At 31.0% G+C, this 25,440-nt stretch overlaps 1 protein-coding gene across 4 annotated transcripts; it reads right to left on the bottom strand.

Moving 5' to 3' along the window:
* Positions 1–1,552: 1,552 nt before the first annotated feature.
* On the bottom strand, positions 1,553–24,974 carry LOC143085472 (PAN2-PAN3 deadenylation complex subunit Pan3-like). Of its 4 annotated transcripts, none has more exons than XM_076261831.1 (17): positions 24,887–24,974; positions 23,068–23,159; positions 21,957–22,271; positions 21,242–21,494; positions 20,665–20,810; positions 15,963–16,028; positions 15,163–15,267; positions 14,850–14,907; positions 14,339–14,497; positions 12,448–12,564; positions 11,864–12,010; positions 11,062–11,330; positions 8,348–8,487; positions 7,746–7,875; positions 6,482–6,546; positions 6,075–6,213; positions 1,553–4,327 (listed from the first exon to the last, which is right to left on the bottom strand). In XM_076261831.1, exons 2-17 carry the CDS (start codon positions 23,143–23,145, stop codon positions 4,175–4,177), a joined length of 2,340 nt encoding a protein of 779 aa, XP_076117946.1. In that variant the 5' UTR covers positions 23,146–23,159; positions 24,887–24,974; the 3' UTR covers positions 1,553–4,174. The 4 variants fall into 4 exon arrangements, with proteins under 4 accessions (XP_076117946.1, XP_076117945.1, XP_076117947.1 ...); XM_076261830.1 differs by having other exon boundaries at positions 24,879–24,964; XM_076261832.1 differs by having other exon boundaries at positions 11,062–11,327; positions 24,879–24,964.
* Between the last annotated feature and the right edge of the window lie 466 nt (positions 24,975–25,440).

Below are 25,440 nucleotides of genomic sequence, written 5' to 3'. Positions count from 1 at the left end.
GATCTAGCACATGTCATGATTAAACAATTCACCAAATATCAAATCAATGTCTTGACAGACAGACGAAGTGCTAACCTAAAGTTCCCTTCCATATTTGTAGGCATTATGTAATTAGTCATCACCCAATAGCAGATTGGTAATTGACATTATTTGTGAAACAGATATTCCATTATGGTCAAAATCAAATAACTCATGATGGCAACTAAAATTTTCAAAGGGATGATTTCAACTTCATCACTTTGGACTCGTGTTTTAAAGCTTCCTTGTTTGTTTCGCATTGAAATTATAAGAGTACTTGAATATGCATTTTTCTCATTTTCTAGACTTGAGACTGATTCCAATAGATTCTTATCTCTTTGTAGATATAAATTTCCTTGTTTTGGGAAAAGTTGCTGTTTCCAGTTTTGTAAACTGCTCCTATATATATTTTGTGCTATTGTGATATAAGTCTGTAATAAGAAGATGTGGTTTGAATGCCAATGGGACAATCTTCCATCCAACTCACAATTTGTAAAACTAAACCATTATAGGTCAAAGTATGGTATTCAAAACAGAACCTTTGCTCAAATTGAGCAGTAAGCTATAAAGAGCCCAAAAAATGACTAGTGTATAATCACTAAAATAGGAAAATCATTGGTTTAAACTATATAAAAATTTGTAAGGGTTCTGTGGAATCCAGTGTCTTGCCTACTTTTCCTGTTAGTCGCAGGCTCAACAAAAATGAGAATTTAATAAAAATGTTCCTCTAGAGGATTAAGTAAAATATAGAAAAACAGGAACGAAATTTTCTTCTAGATACTAGCTTTTGATCATAAACAAGCTTCTGTCCAAGTTTGTTACAAATCCAGGCGTTTGAGAAAGTTTTAAAAAAATTTAAAACTTTAACCAGAGTGAATATTTGTGGAGGGCACCAACAAGGACGGACTGTAGGATTGCTGTCTCGCTTTTTCGGCAAAAGTCTAAGGCTCGACAAAAAATGAGGAATGAGCAACACTTATGAACCACATCAACTAATGACAACCACTGATATGTGTTGTGTATGATGGTGTCGGTTTGAATAAAACTTGTTTATACGACATTGAGAGAGGTTTGCATCCTCATCCTTTAGTCTCTAATGGGAAGTAGTCTAATTGGCAATCATACTGCATCTTTTGATGGTTTCAATTTCTGGTTTACCTTTCTTTGAGAACAAAAGTGGTAGAAAAATTATTTTCCCACCTTGAACAATTTGTATTATGGCGATACAATTTACTAATCTGTAGATACTCTTGATCAAAAGTGATTTTCAAAATTCATTCAAGGCTGCTTGGTGGTAAGAATTGCTCCTACTTGTATAAAACTGTTTAAATTAAATTTATCCTATCAAATAATAAACTTGTGTTGAAGGCCTTATTTTGACCTATAATGGTTTACTTTTACAAACTGTGACTACTAGGATGGAGAGTTGATTCATTGGCACTCTTACCACATCTTTTTAAATCTAGTGGAGTATTGGTAGCATATAAAAGTCTTTACTCTTCCATTGAGATATCTGGCAAAATGAAAGACGACCCACTATTGCACATTTTATTGTATAAATATTTTACATGTCATTTCCATCATAGACGGTTTTAACATTGTTCAATTGTACATCACATGCAATAACTTGTCTCATCACAGGAAGACGGGAGAATAATACACACGATTTTATAATGAAAAACTTCCCTTATACATGCTCAAAGCCTCAATAGTCAGCATTTGAAGGTTCAATGTTTAAAAGATTGACAACTTTCTGTAAATATAGATATAGACAACTGAAGAAAGGAGCTCTATGAATACTTGTCTAACAATAAGTTATAGTTTTAAAAAAACAATCTTTTTTCCATGTTACAAAAGTTACTGTAGAACTTTGCTCTTTTTTTTAAATTTAATTTCAGTTGAGAAGTGAAACATGGTCTCAACTTAACATTAGTAAAACTGGTTTAATACATTAAGTCACATCGTATATACTTTAAATTATCTTCAAAATTTTATTTTGATGTCATTATCGTGTTGGTTTTTTTTCTGGAAATTTTTTTAAATTACTAAACTACACAGTCATGGGCACTGCTGTTTTGATGTCATGTGACTTTTTTTTTCGTTAAACTGCTCTCTTATTATTGTGTGTCTCTCTCTCATTTATTCATACAACAAAGTAAACATTTTTATTGCTATTTTGTGCATTTTTCCTTTGATCTTTTTTTGTGATAATTTTACATATCATGCTACTCACTTCAGATGGAAAATTATCGCTAGAAACTAAGTAGGCACGTGGCATTAATATCAAAATTGACATGAAATTGACAACGTCGTCATAGGTAAAATAGCGATAAACAGATTATCATTGGTCATCTCAACTCGCTTTCGCCATCCTGGCTCAAGCAAGAAAATCAATCTCGTTGAGATGATCAACAATAATCTATAATTACCATTCTTAAATCATTTATCATTATCGCTGTTTTGTGATTTTTTCTTTGATTATTTTTTCATATCATGCTCCTTGCTTGACATAGAAATTTATCACTAAAAAAAAAGGGCACAAATGCTGTTATCAATGTACACATCAACAACACAATAGCCAAAATAGTTAAACATATTATCCATGGTCTTTCAAACTAGAGTTCTCTACCACATCTCAGCTCAAAGTTGTCACCTTTCAATGAGATTGGAATTGAAAAACACCCTTTTGTTTGAAAAACAATCGATAATCTATCCTTATGCTGACTATCAGATAATCTATAATTATTCAGACAATTAGTAGCATTTAGAAAGATGTCTTCATTATAAAATCCTGTGTATTTCTCAAATAACCATTGTTATCATTAAAAATTTGTATAAATAAACAAGAATTAAAATTTTCTAACTTCAAAATCATAAAAAAAGAGAAATAAAAATTATTAGAAAGAAGTAAATGGTTATCCCTAAAAAACTTGTCCAATTAAGGTCAAAAGAAAAATTGTGACTGCAACAAAAATGGCCATTCAATTCAATGTTACTGAAACTTTTATTTTGGTGTCTCAACTGGATTAAATTTGCAAATTTTGGAGCATCAAAGAAAAAAAATGTAACATACTATAAATGCCTGATACAGAGTTCAATAGGAATAAGGTACAAAGGGTTTCTTTAATATGGCCTTGAAAGAAAGTTTTATAAATAAATCAAGGAAAAACAGAGTTGATTGATTTTAGCCTCATTGATTGCCAATGTTAAAATTTTCATTAAGCATGAATTTTTTGATATTTTTTTGTCTGTGAATTTCTTAGCGTAGGAAAACAAAATGGTCCACATATCCAGAATGCCAAGTTAACAAAACAATTTTTCAAAATAAAATAAATAAATAAAGTAATGTTGTAACCTTATCACCTTAAACATTCTCAGTTCTTTAGAAAGGTGAAAGGTTATGACCTTGACATGATTACAAAAAATAAATTACAAAAAATGCCCTTGTTTTACTGTGGAGACAACTTTGCATGATTATGAAAGTAGAAAATTCATATTCAAAATATTTCTTTTCATTTTTAGGTCAAGATTATTAATCTATGACACATTTTTTACTAATATAGATTCTGTACAAATTAAAATGTCATTTGACAGAACAAAAATAGTCAATAATAGTTTAAAATATTCAACAATCTTATAAGTTAGGAATGGAGTCAAAATAAGTTAAGCAGGAACTCCATTTCTTTAGCATGTGCTGCCTTGTTCAAACATCAACAAGTAACAAAAACATGTAGTCTGTAGTCATAGCAACAAATTGTCATAGTAACAATGTGTCTATATCACAAGAAAGCACTTTCCATATCTTAATTCACAATGTACAATCACTGTCATTGCACACAATGTCTATTTCATTATGTCTACAAGAATAATTCACATTTTGATTATTCAAATTTTCCTTTAGATGGAATGAACACATACTAACAATAATTTCTTTCTCCTTTTGTTTTGGTTTGGAAAACTTTTTTTTAAATAATCAAGTCAATCCACAAAATACATATAAAATGTATGAACATAACATTATTCAATACTGACAAGAATAAAAAATCCCAGTCAGTTTCAAGGAAATTGATTTTCACAGAAAACACTGGTTTAAATATGTGTAAGTTGTTCTGGTATTGAGATCTATATTCCGTAACAATAAGATCTTAATATATTCCTACGTAAAGGCATTACTCTGCGATTCACTAGCTGTCAGTAAGTCACTGAATGCTCGCTCAAAGTTTTGTTTTAATTCAGCGTATGTCACTACTAGAACACTATTTTCGTCACGTGAAACAAGGCAGATCTTTTCTGGTGTACCACCATCCAACTGAAAAAATATATTTATTAAAATATCATTTAAACATACAACAAAAACATACTTTCCAATATCAGAAGTCTGATAATATTTTGTTTGTCATGAATGTACTATTTGCTTTACACTTTTCCAAACAAAATTTTTTTATCCTTCATTTTTCTCAAGCTCAAGTATTGCTTAAATGAACTCAAAATGATTAAAAATGTTTATTTAAGTTTGAGGACCATAATACAAAAAAAATCATTAAGTCAAAATTACAGATATATAGATTCAATACATATCACAACAAGCTATCATGACAAAAATATCCTTCAACTATAAGCAGATTACATTTGTTATGTCACATATTTGTTTTCTTCAAGAATACACTACATACCGTTTCAAACAAACTATACCTTGAGAATTATAACAGAGAAATAGGATTTAGTCAAAACAAACTATACCTTGAGAATCATAACAGAGAAATAGGATTTAGTCAAAACAAACTATACCTTGAGAATCATAACAGAGAAATATGATTTAGTCAAACAAACTATACCTTGAGAATTATAACAGAGAAATAGGATTTAGTCAAAACAAACTATACCTTGAGAATTATAACAGAGAAATTGGATTTAGTCAAAACAAAATATACCTTGAGAATTATAACAGAGAAGTAGGATTTAGTCAAAACAAACTATACCTTGAGAATCATAACAGAGAAATAGGATTTAGTCAAAACAAACTATACCTTGAGAATCATAACAGAGAAATAGGATTTAGTCAAAACAAACTATACCTTGAGAATTATAACAGAGAAATATGATTTAGTCAAAACAAACTATACCTTGAGAATCATAACAGAGAAATGTGATTTAGTTAAAACAAACTATACCTTGAGAATTATAACAGAGAAATATGATTTAGTCAAAACAAACTATACCTTGAGAATCATAACAGAGAAATATGATTTAGTCAAAACAAACTATACCTTGAGAATTATAACAGAGAAATATGATTTAGTCAAAACAAACTATACCTTGAGAATTATAACAGAGAAATATGATTTAGTCAAACAAACTATACCTTGAGAATCATAACAGAGAAATATGATTTAGTCAAAACAAAATATACCTTGAGAATTATAACAGAGAAATGTGATTTAGTTAAAACAAACTATACCTTGAGAATTATAACAGAGAAATATGATTTAGTCAAAACAAACTATACCTTGAGAATCATAACAGAGACATATGATTTAGTCAAAACAAACTATACCTTGAGAATTTTAACAGAGACATATGATTTAGTCAAAACAAACTATACCTTGAGAATTATAACAGAGACATATGATTTTGTCAAAACAAACTATACCTTGAGAATTATAACAGAGAAATATGATTTTGTCAAAACAAACTATACCTTGAGAATTATAACAGAGAAATATGATTTAGTCAAAATCACTGAATAAGACAAATTTGCAATCTAATATAACTATTGAAATTTGCAAGACTATTTTGAACTTCCTTTTTTCAAGGAAAGATTCAAGTTTTCATATTTTATCTTAAATGCTTTGTATGTAATGATTTTCTTTATAAAGATATAACCTGCTAGATTTCTTGGTTGGTATATTGATTTTAATGGTGTTGCAATGTTGGGAGAAAATGTACTTGGTATATTAATTTAAAGGTTGTTGCAATGTTGGGAGAAAATGTACTTGGTATATTATCATTCTTTTCACTATGAGCAAAGTTGATTCCAATCTTTTTATACTTTTTACCTTGTTTAGAGACTGAAGGATATGTGCCATGTCAATCCAGGGAGCACCGTTAGCATCATGCTGGTGAAACAAAAAGTCACGATATAGTTTCAACATGTATCGGTCACCTGTTTCTGACCACTGAGGATCCATCTGAAACCTGAAACAGTTAACGTTTATTTAATTAAGTCACAATTGCTACAAGTGTATTATACAACAAAACAAACAACTTTTTACTAAATTAACACATTCTATCATAGTCTTTATCTGTTTCACTAATTTTCTAGTGAATATGCATGTTATATCTGCTACTGGACATTATGTAGATATCATTTAAACAATCTGTACCCTTTTAAAGGAGTATGCATCTTCAATGTAGAAAAATATTTTAACACAATTTTTATGAACTTGTGTGTATTTAAACTTACTCTTTCCTCTCGTTGATTGTACCCAGTTTACATAACAACCGGAATAATCTGCCATTTTCTACAGACTACAAAAGAAAAAAAACTTACTGTCTAAAATAATTGGTAACTGTACATCATTAGGATATTATATGTATTCTGCTTACACATGTAAAATATTTTGCTAAATTATCATTTTTTTCTTCTCATTTGTTGAGAAATAAATGAAATAAATCTTGCTACACAACATTTTGTTTTACAATTATAATTTTATATTATGGATGGTACGACCCTGACAAAAAATTACATTCCATGCCATTAAATGTTTAATACTGGAACAGACGAGCTCCCAAGTGTTTAAAACTGGAACAGACGAGCTCCCAAGTGTTTAATACCGAAACAGACGAGCTCCCAAGTGTTTAATATTGGAACAGATGAGCTCCTAAGTGTTTAATACTGGAACAGATGAGCTCCAAAGTGTTTAATACTGGAACAGATGAGCTCCAAAGTGTTTAATATTGGAACAGACAAGCCCCCAAGTGTTTAATATTGGAACAGATGAGCCCCCAAGTGTTTAATATTGGAACAGATGAGCTCCCAAGTGTTTAATACTTGAACAGAAGAGTTCCCAAGTGTTTAATATTGGAACAGATGAGCTCCTAAGTGTTAAATACTGGAACAGACAAGCCCCCAAGTGTTTAATATTGGAACAGACAAGCCCCCTAGTGTTTAATATTGGAACAGATGAGCTCCCAAGTGTTTAATACTGGAACAGACGAGCTCCCAAGTGTTTAATATTGGAACAGATGAGCTCCCAAGTGTTTAATACTTGAACAGAAGAGTTCCCAAGTGTTTAATATTGGAACAGATGAGCTCCTAAGTGTTTAATACTGGAACAGACAAGCCCCCAAGTGTTTAATATTGGAACAGACAAGCCCCCTAGTGTTTAATATTGGAACAGATGAGCTCCCAAGTGTTTAATACTGGAACAGACGAGCTCCCAAGTGTTTAATATTGGAACAGATGAGCTCCTAAGTGTTTAATACTGGAACAGATGAGCTCCAAAGTGTTTAATACTGGAACAGATGAGCTCCAAAGTGTTTAATATTGGAACAGACAAGCCCCCAAGTGTTTAATATTGGAACAGATGAGCCCCCAAGTGTTTAATATTGGAACAGATGAGCCCCCAAGTGTTTAATATTGGAACAGATGAGCCCCCAAGTGTTTAATATTGGAACAGATGAGCCCCCAAGTGAAACATATGAAGACATTTTTATTCAATATTTACTTTAGATAACTCGGTATCCATCACGTCACTTCTAAGCTGAGCTGCGTCTAATTGTGTATAAAATCTGGCACCAATCATTGGCATAATATCGTTAATACTTCGTGGTCGGTTAGAATTGGTTAACAGATACCTACAAATGAAACACAGATTGAGTCATACTGAAATTTACTCATTTAACTCTGTGTTGTACATCAATCTAATGTTTAATGCTAATGCTTCTGTGCATGTTTCAAAACGTCAGAGTAAAATGATTTTTTCAGTAACCAAAAAATTTTACAAAGCGAAACAAAAATTCAATTAAAAATTATAATATTGAATATAGTTATTATGGTCTTGAGGTTGTTCTTCCATCACATAAAATTTATCTGTAACTCCTATTATACTTGTTGTTAGAATACAATTCAATTTTCACATGATTCTTAAAATTTAATGAAACAGTTATTAAAAAATTTCAATAAAATAATTGAATAATCTGCAAATTATTCAAATATATGAAAGTTTGATGCAATAAGAAATAAGTTTATTAACAGAATTTCCACAAACATTGTGTACTGCCATTATATATATATATCATAACAAAATAAATTGAAAATTAAACCGACACGAAGAAATTTTTGAGATCTGCTGAGTAATTGCGTGCTACAAGTTCCATGGAAGATGTAAAGTTGTCCCGCTGTATGGCCATGATACTGTTACATCCTAAAGCCAACACAACCTTTCCAAGGAACACCAAATCTTCTTGCTGAAAATAAACAATATACAAAACAGTTAGTGTCCAATAAATATATTTGAACTTTTTCTTAAAACTAATTTATTCTACTGTTAAACTAAATACTGTGAATTCATTTATTTTCGTGGATTGAGAAAACTTGCAAATTCATGGTTTTGGAAAACAATGTATACATTCCTTTGGAAAGTTTGTATTTCGTTGAACACTTAAATTTGAGGTTAACCTGTTCCAATGAAATCCACGAACATTGGTATCCAACGAGTATTAATGAAACCACAGTAATTTTGGGAAATTTTATTTAAACAAATATGTCATAGATTAAATTTTTGGATCAGTTATTACATTTGCCCAGAGAACAATTAGTTTGCTTTTTATACCAATATTGGTGCTTTTTATAAACGATTCATACAGGGGATATTTTCAAACTGTATACACAATTTTCAAATAAGTGAAAACAACACACTACATGATCAGGGTTTAAGCTAGGATTTTGAGGGCTTTAGTCACTTTTGTGTGCCATTTAATTCACCCTATTTTTGTGTAACAGCAAGGGGCTAAGGATGTATAGTACTTGCTTTATCTTTGACTTTGTCATATTATAAAGGACTAAGGGCTATAGACATGATTGGCAGTTATTGTATGATTTGACTGTATTGGCCCTTATTAGGAAAGATGCTGACATGGGATCCCGAATTTAATTCACAATTTCTCTTCGGCTTATTCCAGGGGACATTCCTGAGCAACAAAAGTTGAATTCCATTTTTTTTAAACAAGGAATCACAGCAGAAATTAAACTTGCAACGATTATCTCACTACATAATCATTATCCTTCATATAAAACGTCTAAATTGATATTTGGATATTTTTTCTATTCAGTTGGAACAATTATAATGACTGTAAGGAGGTTGTAAACAAATCAAGAATAGTCAATAGATCATGTTTTCTACTTTCGGTTATAAAATGAAATGAAAATGGGAAATGACACGTGGATAATAAGTTCAATATGAGTCAGGATTCGTCAGGAAATTATCATTTTTAGCTTTAAATTCCTTTAGTAAGAGATGTATATATTTTTCCCTCTTGTTTAATTTATACTAAATGATTTCGTATTTAATGTTGTTGGTGTCGTAGGAATACTTTGATGCATGCATAGCACATATAATAATAAATAACAGATTAGTGCCCCATCGGATGGCCATAAGCGATTACTTGTAATCAGAACTTGAAACACCTGTTTCAAATGTTAATTACCTGCAGGGGGTCATAAACTTGTCAAAAACACAAAGACAGGTAAATTTATAGTATTTTACTGTGCCTAACCGATCACCTTTGGGGTATTATAATACCTACAGTGTTACCTGGATAAAAAATTGTCAACACAATTTGTCCATTTAAATTATACAATAGGTATTGTGAGAGCTATACTCAACAGGTGGTCATTTAACTACCTGTAGATTTACCTGGTTGTTTAAATTGACAGAGTTAATTTAAATGACTGATAGCTAGCTTGCTTTCCTCATGTCCAATGTCCTGAATGGACTATTCTATTTAGGTCTGGGACATTTTACATTTAATACACAATTTGTTCTTACTAATAAAGATAATTATTGTAAAAATTTTGTTTTGCTAACAATCACAAATAAATCGTTGCTGGTAAATCCCACTTTCATAATGAAGAATAAAGCACTGAAACTTCTATTCACTAAGCCATTTGTACTTTTTTTGATATATTGAAGATAATTTTTTCACAGTAATTCCAATTGAAGAAGATTCTGAATATTAAATGAAACTTAGCATCACTACTATTCCATTTCAGGAATCATATTAAATATAACATGAAAATATATCCCATTAGAAAACACCAAGCCACACATAATTCATCTTGTAGAATAATTCACAATTAGATGGGCTATCCAAAAAAATCCATTTCACAAACACTTTAATTCCATATCAGGAATCAGAAACTTAAAATATATCCCACATTAAAACACCATGAAGCAAACATATTTCTCCATTTTTTATAAACTAAATTCACTGCTTGAATTTCCATCTTCACTGTAAAGAGACACAAAAAGAAATGGCTTAAAATGTCTCATCTCTAAATAGAATAGTCTATTCAGGACATTGGTCATGATACATGAGGAAAGCAAGCTAGCTATCAGTCATTTAAATTTTACCTTTTAGTGATTTTTTTTCACTGGGATGTTAAATGACCACCTGTTGATGAGCTCTCACAATACCTATCATACAATTTAAATGGACAAGTTGTGTTGACAATTTTTTATCCAGGTAACACTGTAGGTATTATAATACCCCAAAGGTGATCGGTTAGGCACAGTAATGCGAAAATATTTTTACGCTTTCAAAATTAAAGTGACGAAATTGATTTGAAATACTTTCGTCAATGCGAAAAACCGTTTCGTAAATTACGAAACTGATGAGCGCTAGCAAAATCACTGGAGGATTAGTATGTAAAAAGCCATAATATTGGTATCATGAACTAAGGAATCGTTTCCATGCTTACAGTACTTCAATACATTATTAGCAATAACAAAAATTGATGTAGTTTCAACAAATTTGACTGACCTGATAATGCTGCATCATTGCTAATGGATTGCCCTGGTTATTGTCAAATGTCAACACATCCATGATGCCAACACAATTCAACCGTAACCGAGACTTGCTGTAGATAAGAATTTTGGTTGGATCCATAGTTCTACAGGCAAGACCAGCAGCGTGTATGGCCCTCAGAGCAGAACTCAATTGTACAACATAGGCCCATATCAAACTTTCAGGCAATAGACCGGCATGCTGGCGGGGAGTGTTGTTGCCACCCCCACCTCCTCCTCCTCCTCCTATTAACAGAGTAAATACATAAAACAATTACAATCATAAGGTGTACAGGTTAAAAAGTTCAGTCAGACATGTCCAACTTAAACTTTTATCAAAATGTATTTAAAATTTCCCTATATTGAATAATTTCAATTTCATCCTTTCCTTGTTACCATGGCAATATGTGAAATTATATGGTGATAGGTAGTTACCATGTCACCATGGCAGACAGTATTTATATTGATATAATGTAGTGTTTTAATTTGTAGTGGCCAGTTATGTGTAGTGGGATGCCACAATTCAACATGATTTATCTAAGGCTATCATGGTTTATTATGTTAAATCCATTTAAATATAGCTTTTAAGCACTTTGTGTTGGTTAATTTTATTTGTTAAGTAGTGATTGTAGATTGCTGTTTATTCGTTCTTTTTTCTTTGTCCATGGTGTCATTTTTTCTTCAATAAAAAGTTTTTGTTTGAATCTTTCTACAATTTTTTTTTTGCGTATTTATTCATGAGCAAATACGTTTTACAGTAAAAATAATACATAACTGACCTTTGCCATTTCCACTGGAGTTGTATGACCTTGAACTTCCATCCATATTAAATGACTGATTGTAACCATTAATAGATCCAGGATTATTAAAATGTCTACCCATCAAAGTCTCCGCACAGGCATGGAAATCATACACAAATACTATTGCTGTAATTTTAAAATTAAAATAACTAATTCATGATATTTCCTTCTTGTATTTAGTGTTGACCAATAGATCACAAAAATAAATAGAATGGTTTAAACAAATTGAGATATATATCAAATCAAGTTATGGTACATCATGTGAAAAATTCAATAAAGTTCCATAACTCTGGAAAAACAAACCAATGTTTTTTTTCTTCAAGTCAAAAGCTTCTTTTTATCAATGCAAAAAACAGTGTGAAAATAAGAGAAAATCACTCAAGGCATAGAGACGTTAAATTGCCTTAAATCTGACAGATAAAGTGCTGTTACTGTACAACAATAAAAACCTTAATAAAATGTTGAGATGGAATACTCAATTATTTCAGATATAACAGTGATATTTAGCAATATGTGTCTACATTTGAATTTCAAATCACAAAGCAATAGCTAGTAATACTTACAGTTATCACCAAATGCTTTAGTAGTAAAAACTTCTCTAAGTTGTACTATGTTAGGATGGTACATTTTCTTCCACATGTCTATTATCATCATACACTTAGTATTTGACAATCGAAAACCTGTCAAAAGATCAACAAAATTGCTTATTATCCCAATTATCATACGTTTTCTTTGGTCTCACTGTAAACCAACTCATTTCTGTGGTTAAATTAATTTTTGCATATGTCCCTTTCGAACAGATTTCTCGGAAATCTAATTTTGGTGATTTACTTACTTTGTTGATTTACTCCTTTTAATAGAAGAAGTTTGTTATTTCATAACCATTTGTTATCAGCTTATCTTTTTTTTTTAACTGCTAGCAGAATTAATTGGTTAGCAGTAATTGATTGGTTAAGATCATACTACAGTCCAAACAAGATTCTATTTGTTTGTGTCATTACCTGCACTCAAGATATATTATTATTTTCAATTTAGCGGATATTTCAATTTCTTCATTAAAATAAAATCATGTATTTCATGAAGACAGTATTAGAGGCTGGCTTTGCATTTGAAAGGTTTATATCATATCACTGTTTATATTAGCTAACTATGAATATTACATAGACGTTATGGGGGCAAGCTTTATTGCTCATTGTTTTTATATTGTATGACTGTTAATAAACCTTATTGCTTTTTCAAATTCTGCACTGCTCAATCAGTGATTTGGAAGTTTTTTTTTCACTATGGGCCCAGGGCCCCTCAAAAATAAATTCAATGGGCCATTTAAAAAAATAATGGGCCATGTTGTCAAATGAGTGGGCCATTTGAATTGACTTCTGTAAAAAAAAAAAAAAGTATCAGTATATTTTGGCAAAGAGGTGTTGGTACTTACCTTTATGATTTTAAATAAAATCATAGATATTGTTCCTGTGATTTTGTAATTTCAATTTCAATGAATATACAATAACTTCTTCCAACCCCAACAATATTTAAGTTAACCTTTATTTACAATGTTTAAACTGGTACTGTTGCCTTGTTCATGTTCATGTTGTTTTTTTTTGTACATTAAATTTGGGTCTTCGTGGATACCATACTTATTCCAGACGTTCCGTATCAGAGCACATTTCAGGCATTTCCTCTGCACTTCTTGTATTATTATAACTTCATCACGGTGACAAGAATAACAGTATAGAGTACCATTAATTCATAGAAACAACAAATCGCTGAAGTCATGTTTACAAAATGTCAAAACGAGCCAAAGACCAAAAAATGACAAGGACAGTTAAGAGTCTTTTATGGAGACAAAAACTATATTCCTAAAAAGTCTTTCGATTGAAGAACCCCAAACTAAATGAGATTATTATTAGAGTTATGTCTCGTCTGTACTAGCCAAATTTCACAAATTTAAAGTTGTTCATAAAAAAAAATATATCATGAATGATGGTTAATTACGTTTTTCGGGTTATCAGTTAGATCGCATGGTTCTATTATTACAATAGGAAAACACCTGAGACGTTAAATCGCATGGTTCTATTATCATAGGGAAACACCCGAGACGTCCCAAAAATATATAGGTGCCCGCTCCTATTATTGGAGGAACATTACACAGTTGTGTACACACACATGGCGGCACGGAACACGATCGGAAATTCATTTGACAATATCTAAAACGTTTCGAAACGAAGTGAAAAATATTGTGCGCCACGTGGGAGCTTACATTTGTCAACGTATGTGCCATTTCTTGTTAATATGCGCTATAGGCGCAGGGTGCACGTCCTTCCCGATCACTGCTCAATCTGAGAATTTCGATTTCATGCAACAATAATATATTCTATTATGACGTCAAAATTTTACAAAACATTTGTGAAGTCCAATAATGGCTGACAAATAAGGATATGGTGAATTGTAACTTACCATGAATTCTACGTAGACAGTATGTGAGGCCATCTTTGGTATTGATAGCTTTATAACAAGTGGTGGGGTAACTAAATCTGTTTGATTTCTGCATTGAACTTGGTGGAGGGGGCTCCAACGGAAACAAATGATGATAATTATCTACTTCTGTTGGGATATCTGAAACACAATTGTTTATATTGAGTTATTGCATACAATATGTAAACAAGAGTTTTTCTTACATGCACCTACATTATAAATATTTTGGTTTAAATAAGTCTTTATCTTTCCAAGGTGTAAATATTGTTTTATCCTTCATTTTGTGTAAAATAAAGAAATATAAATTGAGAATTGAGAAATATACATAATATATAAATAATTTATGATTTTGTCATGAAATATATATATGGATCATGATTTTTACCAAAATTTTATAAACGGATGTAGGAGTTTGAAAATCCCAGCTCTGTATTTTATCAAGTTCCACAGTTTACATACAGTTATACAAACATTACATGACATTCGGACTTACCTGGGTTTTGTTGCAGATCTATTTGTGCCAATGTCATAGAATGCCTGTTTAGTATGTCCTAAAAATACAACAAACTGCTATTGTAACTTTTAACTTTACCATGTTTACAAAGGGTTGCATTAGAGAAAGAACATCGTCAATTTTTAATAATTTCTATCACATCAATGTCCAATGGAAAAGTAACTGCTTTCTTCTGACAATATTCTGAAGGGGATAAAATTATAAAAGTATGAATTAATAGCACTGTTATGTGTTATGTTCTGAAAAAATATTTAATGTAGATATTGTTCAATGAAGGGGACTTAATACAAACCATTTTAAGTTCATCACACATGAAGAATTGTGGCATGTTTTTCTTTACTGTCATGTGTGCAACATGTGGAGGTATACTTGGAAACATGGTAAAATTTGGTATGTGCTGCAAAAGATAATAGAAGTATGTATTTTGCGTCAAATTTCTATAAATACATACAATGTACCAATTCAAATCCCTACAGGAATAGTATTCTATTAATACATATCTTCAGGTTTTTTCATCATTTTTGCTTTTTAAGCATACATGTTTAATGTCTTTCATATCTAAAGATGTTGTTGCCACTTTCACCACTGAAATGCATACCATCCTTGACCTTTGTCTTATCTTACTTACTTAATTGTGTGTTCATTTGATATGGTCCCACACCAACACTTCCTACTGTGACTTTTTGATATTTTACAATAGAAAAAACCTGATATTTAAAATACATATATCACCAATATAAACAGTCTCACAGCTACATAGACTTTATGCATTGATACTGCATAAACAGACACCAATCATTCAATCACAATATACAGTGAAATATTTGATGTATTGTAATAAGGCTATTCATAAAACAAATGAATAAATAAGATGCTAGTTTAGCATTTTCCTCATCTAGTATTTTATCAATGTTACATATTTGTATTGTTTATTTTTGTTTGTTTTAGTAGAAATCAAATAGTTTTGGTTTTATACAAATAAAATATCTGTCCTACAACCATGACAACAGGGTGACAGCTCATTCAGTATTGCTGACTTTGATCTTACCGCAAATGTTTAAAAAAAAAAAAAAAAATATTTGTATTACTTACAATGCCCTCCCTTTGTACAGTATAATCTTCAGGATTGTAGAAATAGGTTGTTCCACCAACACTTTCCTGTTAAAAAAAAGAATTATATTCATTCAACTGATCCTGAATTACACTATCTTTATTGCATGTAGCAAGAGTAAGAATCAGGAAATGACCTGGAGATAAACAGAGGTTGAAATTAAAGTGACAACTGTTTAAATAGAATCCATGTGTGACAGAATATTTTATTCAGATTAGACAGGTCTTCTGTTTAAGTTTAAACAGGTTTCAACTACTATTGAATAATATTTATGTGTAAACAATGTTCTCTTTAGAAAACTTTTTTGTAGAGGACAGGTTCAATTTTAACAAGCTTGAATTCACTAATTATATTCAGTAACATTAGAAATTTTAGTGACGTTTTAACTATTGCGAAAATTGGCAGTGGGATCATGGGGATCACACAACTATAATCAAAGAGCAGAATGCTCTGAGGGATACGATTGCCATAGTTTTCACAGTGTTCTCCCCAGGATTTTTGGATAGCACCAGGGTAACGCGTGACGAAATGAATTTTACAGTATTTTGTGTCGCTTTGCGTCGCTTATTTTTTTTTTTGTTACTTTTTGTCATTACCTGTTTGCCTTTGTTTTGTTTACTGTGGAACTGTGTTGTAGGACTTTGGGTCAAAAAATTATTGGTAGAAAAAGTAAATTAATAAACAGTTTGTATACTTTAATATCTTTGAAGAATAAATAAAAGAAAGCACAATTAGTCTTTAAGCTAAAGTCACTTCTTATATTTTGATCAAGCCATTTTGTCCCGATACTTGTAGTTACACTACACATTCCCCATAACAATGAACTTTGAACAAGATTTTTGATACAGAACCTTCAGTAAATTAAAAACTATTTTCCATAGTTTTAGATCTGATTCTTTTAGACAACAACAAATATGTTTTTATGATAAAATACTTTGTTACAGACATGGAGAGTACTTTAGAAGAGTTTTCTATTCACAAGGTTCATCCCTAGCTTTAGTCCTGCATGGGAATGTATTAGAGTTGTGGCAGTAGGCTTAAATTAAGACCTGTTACAGTCAAATATGTTTTATAAATTACCCATTTATTATAATATGTCTGTGCATCAATAATGGTATGATTCTCAAAAATAATTTGCAAAACATTTTTGTTGGTATGTTCTAAGAATGTTTTCATCCTTAATGTAACATTCTAATATAATTTTGCATTCAATTTGTACTTTATTTTTATTTGCAATGAGAAATTATATGTGAGGAGCATTTATTTGTAATTAGCAAAATCAGGGGAAGTAACTCCACAATTAATTCCTAAAAGGCAAATTATTTTGACTTGAGACTGGCGTAATAGGGTTCATTAACAAATGTCTGCTTGTGCCTCACAAGTCTGTTATTTAAATTATGATCTCTTAATTAATTAAAACACAAAAGAATCATGTACATCGATTAAATCCAATCATCAAGGTTAACCTCAACAGGTAAATCGATCACGTGGTGTAAACAATCATCTTGTCAATACTGGATTAAACTGGTTAGAACTGGTCAATTTTGATGTAAAGTTGAAGTCATCTGAAACTACCGATTTTAATACGATTTTTTTACCGAAAACTTTAGCACCACGGAAAAAAATTATACATCGCGGCAAGAACGATACCACCGCGGCAGAAAATTATACATCGCGGGCCCGTGGTCCTTTAAGGGCCTGGGGAGAACACTGTTTCATTGACACATGTATAGCAGTTCTGCCAACTTTTCATTAAGCAAATGCATGAGATTTGGCCAAAATTGAAAAAATCAAAGAGAAAAAAAAATAGATCAAAGGATACTGCCGCAAAAAAGCATGAACATGCGTGAGTCTCAAGCATTTTTGGCAGCCCTGGTACAGCTTGGTAGTATTATTTTCAAAATTAATTCAACTGCACATAACAGGCTATTATTTGAACTTGGAATTATTTTTAATTATGGAATTTGCTTAATTTCTTGTGTTTAAATTTTTTAATAAATTCCATGTTTATTTGGTATTATGATTTTTTGAGTGGTTAATAACACTTTCCATACAATGTATTTTGGTTAGATAGTGTTGTGCACGGCACAGTACATTCTATTGAAAATATACTATTCTCTTTGTAATAGAAAGTGTTGTGCGCAGCACAGAACATTTCAGTACAGAAAAAGCATGGAATTTATTAAAAATTTCAATAACAAGAAATCAAGCAAATTCCATAATTAAAAATAATTCCAAGTTCAAATAAAAGCCTGTTACATGCAAAATGTAATAATCTGAATAGTTACTCAACTTTAAAAGTAGCCAATCCCTGATACACGTGTATGAGAAATGTACTTATTGTGTTTTATTTTTATACTATCACATACATGTGATGGACTGTGAAACTCAGATCAGGAGATTGGGAAATTTTGATCAGGAGATTGGGACTCAGATCAGGAGGTTTTTTATCGACATTAATTTTGTCGTTAATGTAACCGTACAATGTAGAAATTGTCTTTTAAAGTTTTCTTTCATTTACATCATAATGTAATGTGTTTATACACCCTAGTACCCTTGTTGCCTTTCTATTGAATCTATCTGAATGATTATCAAATAAAAATATTGAGAAGAATCTGTTTCTTGTTTAGTGTTGTGTTTGAAAATGTATTGTTCACTGCTTGAAAATAAATGATTATATACAAATAAGAAAGAAATATGCTATACATGTATATTTTTAACATCATAAATTAATTAAAAAATAACTAACAATATCAATAGTAAATTGTATGGTTTTTTTAGCATTATAAAAGTAATTTTTCTAGAAACTTGAGACTCTGTGTTAAAGATTTTGCTTTATTTAGTTGAATGACCGATAATCTATTTTACTGACCAAATTATTGAGACATTTCTACACCTTTTTTTTAAGGGATACAGAGTTTTATTCAGTCTGTAATTATGTACAATTCTGCATATTAATGGAAAAATTTAAGGTCAGAATTGTTATATAAATTTCAATTTAATCTTTGAAAAGAAGTCTAGATTCCCACAATATTTTGTAAATTTATATTATTTTGTTTGTCCAAAACATTTGAGTTCATTTAATTACCATCCTTTTATGGTTATTTGATTAAAATATAATTCATTTATTTTACAATTTACATTTTTGAACGATAAATAACTTATAATAGGATAAATCAAAGGGAAGTAACCAAAATTTATTTCAAAAATTTAATACAAAAAGTTTTTATCACACAACGGAAATTAGCGATCATTAGCCAGACGTAAGCATCGTTGATTACCAGTATGTTTGACACCCAAGCTGTCAAGAGAAGCCATATAATTACACATCGTCTTTGATTTACAGGTAAAATTTGACACAGGTGTAAATTACACCTGTACCGTAGTAAGAGATTATCAAAAATGGCAGCTGAAAATTTTCTTTCATGAAATATTTCATACACGGGATTTTTTTCTCCTTAACAGGAGGACGGGAGGAGACCCCTGAAAACGGGAGTCGGTAGGTTCACATGTATGCTATCAATTCCAAGTTTACTTTCCACAGCAGTCAGTGAGAGTGAGAGAAGGTATTTCACTTCGTATCTTATAATCGTTAATTCAAGGAGAAACCCAATTTCTAACGCTTTAAAAATTATTTTTTGGGGTCAGTGGGCATGACTCCTTTCCGTACACACTCCTCTGTTTAAATTAAGATCATTCTTCATATGATATGACGTTTATCGACTTAATTTTTCTTGACGAGTCGTAGTGTATTTCGTTGACGGAAAATACTTCCGGAAGGCCAGAAGGGAGACAACTCGAAACGATAATATGGAAGATTCCATTTCGGCTGAAGGGGTGTTATAGGTAAACATATAATTTAAATGTAAATATTTTAATTCAAACGATGCATATGATTTAAAATCATGCAACAACAATAACCCTCAATAGCAGACAGACAAAGAAAGGATCCCATGAGTTTCAAATTAATCAATGAAGTGGGGAATCCAGAGCAACCACTCAATCTCATACCCCTTGAAATCAAGAAAACTATACGCATGCGCATAAACAAACCCCCGTCTTGCGATTTGGAACAAGAACGTTTATTAAATGATATGATGAATGGTTCTCCATTTCTTTATGAGAGTACAGTATCAAATATCAGCTTCATAACGGTTAAATACAGAAAAACTCCACTTCAGTTCTTATATGACAGAAATAGAATTATCGGAATTCAGAGAACTCTCGCATTTATCCAAACTGGGGAATTCCCTCTGACGTGTTTCTAAATTTATAAAAACACTAAATATAAATACTGCTCAATTCTGATTTTCCGTGTTGTTAAAAACACGCATATAAGTCAAGGAAAATATCAAACATGAAGATTATGAGAAGAACATTACAGGAAAGTTGTTTATGTTCATTTTTTTGCTTCTTTTTACCATTTAAAGCAAGACAATCATAAGAATCTGAGATGTTGCTGAATGTTTAGAATAAAATGGTTGATGTGAGGGAATGAGCCCTGAGTCAACGGTAAAAGTCTACAGATTGCTTGAAAGCAATCGTATCCCAAAAACTTAATTTTGATAAAAAATATTCAATGCAACATTAACTGAAAGTGCAAAACTAAACAATTTTTTTTTACCATTGTTAAAAAATCGCAATAAGTGTATGAAAAATTTCTGAATGAAGTGTATACATTACCTGAATGGTGCTGGCTGGTTGGTTTTTCTTTGGTGTTCCTGGTTTAATGGGAGCTAATGGGGAACCAGTTCTTCTCATCATAAGAGGAGAGTTTGTTGGAGACAGATGAGGACTATTGTTAGGACTGGCTGTAGAATAAACAACTCCTGAAAATATACAAACAATTTATCTTTGAATAATCATATTTGTTTCAATCATGTAATAGAATAATCAAAGATTTTGGAAAGATGAAATTTGGAAATACTGAATACATAAAGCAGACTATTAAAGTTCTGCCATAAATCCAAGAGTGATCAACTTATACTTGGTGTGAGCCAAGGCTCTATGTTGAAGGCCCTATTTTGACCTATAATTGTTAACTTTTTATACATCGCGACTCGGATGGAAAGTTGTCTAATTAGCACTCATACCAGATCTTCTTATTTATATTATTATTTTTTTAAATGAAAAAAAAATATTTCAAAATAATTAGTAAGATCGTCCTGAACTTGTTATTAAGTACAATGATCATGAATTGCATTCCAAGAATCACTAAACAGTCTCTTTTAAGGTCAAAACAAACTTTTAAAATGTTTACCTGACATGCCCGATGGCATTAAATGAGCGGGTGGAGGTGTGTTGGACATCATAGGTCCTCCAACAGGCATTGGAATATCACCTCCAGGCACGGAATTTCCCATGTGACCATTATCCATCATATGAGGTCCAGCATTAGACATGGGTGGCATACCCACTGGTCCATTGTTGAACGATGAGAAATTAGGAGAACTAGCACTATGAGTTAATGTTGCAGACTTTGGTACAAATTCATCTGCTCCTGGGTTTGACCCCTAAAATAGAAACAATTTCCTGTATCAATATCATACATACAAATTTGTAACTCATATTTTAACATTTTTTTTCATAAATAAATAGTGACTGGAAATAATTTCACCGTTATCCAAGATTTATGTATTAATGATGTGACAGTATCAAGTTCAGCTTATTCAAAATCAGGATATCTATTAATGTCATGGCCATCTTACTTATGTGTTATTATTTATGATTATTATAAAACTACTTGTTATAGAGAAGAAATAGTTTATGTCTTTCTGAATGAATAAATGTAATGAAATGAAATGCATTTCTGAAATCTAAATATAAATGTTTTTGTATTTACAAATTAGAAACCTAATCATAAAAAAAAACTTATTTTGTTCATACTACTTTCCAATTAAAATCATTTGAGAACTTCCATTGTTAAAAACAAAAATATAGCATGCAGCATATATGAATTCTGTCATAAAATATACCTTTAAACCACTACCAGGAATTTGCAGATTGAGAGCTGCAAAATCATTTGTTAACCCCTGATCTATTCTTGATCCTAGACCATCAAACTTTGGACTATCAATCCTAGATCCATAACCTTCACTATACATCTGACCAGGTAATGGTCCATCCCTTAGATCTGGAGGCACATCCATTCTAGGCATGTCCATCCTTGGTCTCATTCCATGGCCAGGTGGACCAAAATTCCTAGGTCCTGGCCCTGGTGGACCAGGTGGCCCTGGCATTGGGCCTGGGCCCATCATATTTCTTTGTCCTCTTGCCATTCCTCTTTGCCGCTGAAAAATAGTTAAAAAAAATAATTCAAAGGGTTCAGACAGACACCTAAACTGTGAAGTTCAAACATAGAGGTTGAAAAAAGTGTCTTTACAAGCAGGATTTTTGGAGATATGTCAATTCTTTCTAGCAAAAAATAAAGCAGATGGAATCTAGTAAACAGAATTGAGAGAATATTTGGCCACTTTTCTATTCTGACCCGCCTCAACTTGCTGAAATGAAATGGTCATGTGATATTACCAATAAGTTCATATTTCATGTAGTCATTTTGTGATGCTTATATAATTAACAATCTAACATTAATATGAAACTGGTGTGTGAAAAATAAGATTCTCCCCAGGAGAAACAGACTTCCGATGCCAAGACTAGTTAAATTTCATTCGGACTAGTGAGTTTTTGCAAAACTTAGTTTGGCCAAATAAGAAAAATGTCAGAATATTGGCCTTCGGACTAGTAGTTGAAAAAGTTTTTGGTGCAGACTGTCTTAGGATGTTAGAACAACTGTCTTTGTATAAGTAAAAGATAAACAATACAAGCATTACTCAGGCATCTATATCATTGTTTGAAAACCACATCAATATCCATGTGTACTAAAAACTTATCAATTATATATGAGTGTACTTTTTTAGTCTTTTTTCATTTTGGGCTAGTTAACAATATCCTATCAACTATCTATGCACATAAATTTCTGATGTTTATGGTGTTTGTTGCATTTGTAAACTTTAACTGACAAGCTTTCTAGTTGTCTTATTCATATAAAAGCCATATTTAACAGACACAATATAACAAAATACCTACATTAAATGGCTGGAAGTCTGGGACAGGTGGTTCACTACTAAATGTAGCATTAAAATACTGATCTCCATTACTGCCCATTGAGTCTGGTAATGCTACAAAATAATCAAAGCATCATAGATTACTGATCAATGTAACTGTACAAGTGAAATAAATCTGGGTGCATTTTTATAAATATTTTGTTTTTAGTCTTTTTTTTTTTTTAAACCCACATACCTCATCATGCTCATTAATCAGTCAACTTTCACACTACATTAACAGAATAATTTATGTAGTGTTACAGTGTGTTGATCAAAATAGGTACACTATTTATGTTAAGATTTTGTGTATTCAGTTAGATGTGTTATATCCAGTATAATTATCAACTGTCATGACATATAAACTGTGGTCAATTAAAATTGCATTAGAATGGAGTTGATTTCAATTAATATTTACACCTTTGTGTTTAATTGTTTGTAAATCATGACACTCGAAAACCATACTGGCATGACTGGTATTGTATCAATACTCTTATTTGTCTAATGAAACAAAGGGAGTAAAATTATTTCAACTTGTTCAATTGTTCATAAAAGTGTGGGAATCCACCTACATCTACACAATACTTCTTAACTTCGATATGTTGAAGATTACAAGAAGGCACATACTAGAGAAACAATTTAAAAACTAAACATATTTAAAAATAATTTCAAAAAAAACAAATCAACTCTGGTTATATTTTATTCAAATTTCAATTACTAACATAAGATATAAGATACAGATAAAACACTTAAGTCTTTCATATTCCTTCTCAACTGCTTGTATTTGATAAATCACTTTTTCATATCAAATTGCAATCTAATACATGTAATATAAATTCTGATTTACAAAGGAACTATATGCAATTGTATATATCTAAATCCAAACCTTTTCTAAATTTAAGGACAAATAACATATCATAAGTTGGCAGTTTATTATTAAAATGAGGTATAAAGTTTCTGCAAGTCATATAAACACATAATTTTCATCATATGTCTTCCACTTATAATTCTGAACCAGATCTGAATTATCCCGATCATCACTCCAGCAAGGATGAATCAATAAATTACATCTCCCTTTGACATTTTTTTCTCAAATAAATTTTCTATCTTAATACTTGTTATCCCAAACATTAGAGTCTCTATTTAGAATATTATGTTCTTATTTTTTTCATCACTGAAAAGGAATAGTCGCTTGGAAACATGCATGAGTTTTCCCATACTCCTTGTTATATCACATGTACCAAAAAAAATTCTGAACTCTTTACAATATGGCTGCAATAACCATGAACTGGCCTATTTAATGACCATGCAAACAGTTTAAATTTTCAACCAGCACAGAAAATGTCATACTTTAAAACATGGTAACTACAAATGTAGTACTGTATTATCATAAGGTAAAAGTAATGATTTGTGTATGTGCATAAAATAAAATGAAATAAACAAAGGCAGCTTTAGAACATTATTTGGACATTAAAATATAAAATTTTAAATCCAAGAAATTTTAACAGTAAATCTCGATTAATTGCGTATTCCTAACATGGTATGTTACTCTAGTTTATGAATAGTGTCAGGGATGCCTTAGATCGCACCTTGTTTGTCTTCTAAAGAACCGTTTATGAACTGTTTTTGAAACCCAACACCTGGTTTATGGTGGAGAAATTGACAGTCGTCGCCTAAATTACAAGTGCCTGTCTGCAAAAAGAAGCGACAATGTGCATTTTTTTCTCCACTAGAAACTAGAGAAGATATCCCTTTTCCCAGATCTCATTTACTTATTTACGATTGATGCATTTTTACCGAGTTACATTAAATTATTTGGATGTCTTTTCCCTCATTTGAACAGGTTCTCGATTTTCTGACAATTTGTTGAGTACGCATGTGCATTTAATTGGGTCACATCTTTGTCTGAGTAATGTTTTTGTTGATTTGTCATCAAAACGCTTCATATTTCTTGATACAACTTGCCAATCGAGAAAAGGCTTCAGATCGGGATATTTATAAAACAGTTATCTCTAACGTCTAACAAAGTGGATTTTTTTTCTTTAAAAGTTCTGTATTTGGTATCTATGTAATACACTCAATTTACGGAAGCACAATAAGGTACATAGTAAAAGTTAACTGAATAAAATTGGCAGGGATTTTTTTTTCCACATTGTAATTTTGTTATTTTTAAATCTCGAAATTTTCAACTTAAAATTTTGTTATTTTTAAATCTCGAAATTTTCAACTTAATATTTTGACTTTCTTCAATCTTGAAATTTTGACTTCAAATTCAAAATTTTGACTTTTTATACTAAATTTTTTTACTTTTCTCAAAATTTCCTCTTTATTTAAAAAAAATCGACTGTTCATTTCCTTT

The sequence above is a fragment of the Mytilus galloprovincialis genome, chromosome 8 (genome assembly GCF_965363235.1).
Source record: "Mytilus galloprovincialis chromosome 8, xbMytGall1.hap1.1, whole genome shotgun sequence".
In the NCBI taxonomy this organism is placed as follows: Eukaryota; Metazoa; Mollusca; class Bivalvia; order Mytilida; family Mytilidae; genus Mytilus; species Mytilus galloprovincialis.
Note: the sequence above shows the minus strand (reverse complement) of the source record. Positions and strands in the feature narration are given on the sequence as shown.